Source organism: Diabrotica undecimpunctata, chromosome 8 (assembly GCF_040954645.1).
Source record: "Diabrotica undecimpunctata isolate CICGRU chromosome 8, icDiaUnde3, whole genome shotgun sequence".
NCBI classification, from domain to species: domain Eukaryota; kingdom Metazoa; phylum Arthropoda; class Insecta; order Coleoptera; family Chrysomelidae; genus Diabrotica; species Diabrotica undecimpunctata.
This window is the reverse complement of record NC_092810.1, coordinates 133,153,497-133,156,723: the sequence shown is the minus strand read 5'-3', so window position 1 is coordinate 133,156,723 and position 3,227 is coordinate 133,153,497. Positions and strand designations below refer to the sequence as shown.

At 35.1% G+C, this 3,227-nt stretch overlaps 1 protein-coding gene across 1 annotated transcript; it reads right to left on the bottom strand.

The window, feature by feature from the left end:
• Positions 1-1,404: 1,404 nt before the first annotated feature.
• LOC140449125 (uncharacterized) lies at positions 1,405-2,493 on the bottom strand. Its single transcript, XM_072542271.1, has one exon. It carries the CDS (start codon positions 2,491-2,493, stop codon positions 1,405-1,407), a length of 1,089 nt encoding a protein of 362 aa, XP_072398372.1.
• Between the last annotated feature and the right edge of the window lie 734 nt (positions 2,494-3,227).

The following is a 3,227-nucleotide window of genomic DNA, read 5'->3' as shown; positions in this document are numbered from 1 at the left end:
AGTGGGTTTAAATTATTTTCTAATAAAAATTTTTGTTTTTTGGTAACTGAACTAAAATAGCTGTTCATACCTTTTGTTATGTTGTATTTTGTGTTCACTATTTGTTATAACCTAGCCATTAAAAATTTCGAAAAACAGTAATTAATATAACTTAAATTGGATCATAATATGCCAGTAACATATTGTTTGAAAGTTATTGTATCACTCAGCCGAATTGTTTTAAAATGGAGAAAGTAAGTCAAAAGGGAGTTTCTTTCTTTTACCTTAATAATTTTGGTAGTGTGTTTTGTATAAAACTTAATGCGGTCGCTGGTTAAATGATATTCGATAAATAATAATAACGAAAAAATGAAATAATTTGTTTGTAAGTAAATTAACGAAAAATAGCAAATGTTCGTAAATGGATATGTAAAATAAAATGCAATTCAAAGAACAATTGGCAGATTTAATATCTTATTATCAATTCTATATGAGATTCACTTACCTTTTGTCTGTGGTTGGGCCTCGCTCGGAATCTAAGGTCTAAGGGTAAAAATGGGATGCACACCCGATGCTGGTTTGCTTGCTTGTGTTCTTGACGAGAGGTTTGTGTAGAGTGGCCGATCATACGAAACAAAATATGTATGTACGCGAATCCATTGGGGTGGTTCTTCTGTTCTTAGGACCTCCGTGAATAGCCGTAAATTAAGCTTAAAGTGGCATTTTAAACTTTCTACACAAAGAATGGGTACGTTTCCTTAAGGACTCTGAAGTGTTTGGGTTGATAAATGTTTCCCAAAAACATGTTGTTTTCAGACAAGTGAATTCTCAGAACTTGACAATAATTAATCAGCCAATTTGAGTTCGAGAATTTAAAGGATGAACTAAAGCCATATTATACTTAGCTAATATACTATGATTGAATAAAAGATTTAAAACTAAATAAGGTCATATTCTGAATATTAAAAATAAAATATTTAAATGAGTCTTGACACTTTTCCAAACATTCTCCGCCCCAAAACGAATGTTTTTAAAAACAACTACAATGATAAGGATAAAAAACAAACACTGAACTATTAATGTAATAATAATAGAAAAGAAGAAAAATATAGTTGTTAACAAATAGGTAGTGGACAGATCTTGACCACCGGATGCCATCTGAAGCTGTCCTCAGACTAACAACGCGTACAATACCGTCGGTGCCGTAATGCAACTCAATGATTCTGGCCAATTGCCAGCGAAGAGGAGGCTGTTGTTCATTTTTTATGAGGACTAGCGAACCTTTATTGAGAGATGGGGTTGGACTATGCCATTTAGATCGCTCTTGAAGAGAATGAATATACTCTTTAGACCATCTTTTCCAAAAGTCCCCCCTTATCCTTTGGATTAACTGCCAACGATTCAGACGGTTAATCTTTAAAGCGCTTAGATCTGGATCGGGAATTGAATCCACACTAAGGGTTTAAAAATTAAAAAATGACCAGGAGTCAGTGCCTGCAAGTCATTAGGGTCAGAGCTTGCTGCACACAAAGGACGAAAGTTAAGAACTGCCTCGATTTGAGTCATAAGAGTATAGAACTCTTCATAAGTCAAAATTTGTGTACCCAAAACACGATACATATGGTTCTTGAATGATTTGACCCCAGCCTCGGCTAACACATTAAAATGAGGGGCACCGGGGGGATTAAAATCCCAGGTAATAGAAAGAGTCTCAGCAGCAGATTGAGCTAGATTAATGATTTCGTTGCTGGCTCCCTTAAAATTGTTACCTTGATCACTCCTAATGGTTAGGCACTTACCGCGTCGAGATACAAATCTACGAAAGGCAGCTAAAAAGGACTCAGAACTAAGATTTGAAGTTACTTCCAGATGAATGGCCTTTGTACTCGTACACACGAATACACAAACATATCCTTTGTATGTTTTTGCACCTCTATGTTTGGACATTAATAACGAGAATGGTCCTGCAAAATCCACACAAACAGACAGGAAAGCACGTAACGGAGTAACTCGGATAGTTGGCAAGTTTGCCATAAAGGGGTTGTAAGATTTAGGTCGGCATCTAAAACAACGAATGCACTTCGACAAACAGCGATGAATGGCACTTTTCGGAGACATAATCCAAAAACGCTGAAGCAATAAATAATGCATAGCCTTTAAACCAGGGTGCAGAGGCATTTGATGAGTCCATTCGATGATTAAATCGCTGAGACGATGAGTTTTGGGTAATAGCAATGGATGTTTTACATCAAAAGACAACCGAGACTTTTGTAATCGACCTCCTACTCTCAAAAGACCATATTCATCAATAAAGGGTGCGAGTTTATGAAAAGGTTTGGGTAACAGCGAATTTTGTTGAATTTTGAGGAAAATATCCGAAAAAACCTCAGCTTGTACGTGCTTAATAATGTATCGTAACGCAGATTCCATCTCTAAATGACTGTTTAGGGAACCTGAAGAGGCAGCATTGTTTTTTCTTTGAAGTTTAGCCACGAATTTTAAGACGTAAACCATGACTTTCTGAATTTTTATCAGGGATGAAAATTTTGAAAGTAAAGTAGAGATGATATTATCCGAAATGACCGGTATCAACGATAATACAGTGGGCAATTTTTCTTCTAACATTTCCGTGGAGTGGGAGGAGTGAAAATTAACTTGAGAGGGCCAACATAGTGTTCTTTTTTTTTTTGTTGTGAATTTTTTTTCTATTTTTATTTTTATTTCTTTCATTTGTAGATACCGTTCAAACCAACCAATATATTTTTTTAGTTTCTCACATTCTGAAATTGATTTAAATTAAATTAAAGTTTAATTTTATGTGTAAAATATGACCCAGTCGACATTTTCTTTGATGATAATTCTTAGATGTGCTCTATTTGGATGCAGCATTTTTGCTACTCTTCCTTTTCTCTCTCTGACTAATGCAGGTGTTTGATTACTAATTCTATAGGCTGCTTTTATTTAAAATAAATGAGCGGTTATTAATTCGACGTTACAAGTGGAATCAAGTCGACCGATGGCTCTTCGTTTTTCTGTTCTTTTTCGAAGAGCAAAGATGACATCTTCCTGGAACTTCCTACTGGTTATGTTAAGTAGATACCTCCGGGATGTCCAATATTTCTTTTATACGACTTCTCATAGTTACTGGTAACATAACGATTTCTCGAAGATTTTCAAGTTGCGGTGTAATGAGACTCATTGCAAATGATTTTAAAAAGTTTCGGCTAGTACTATGAGTATTGTTATTT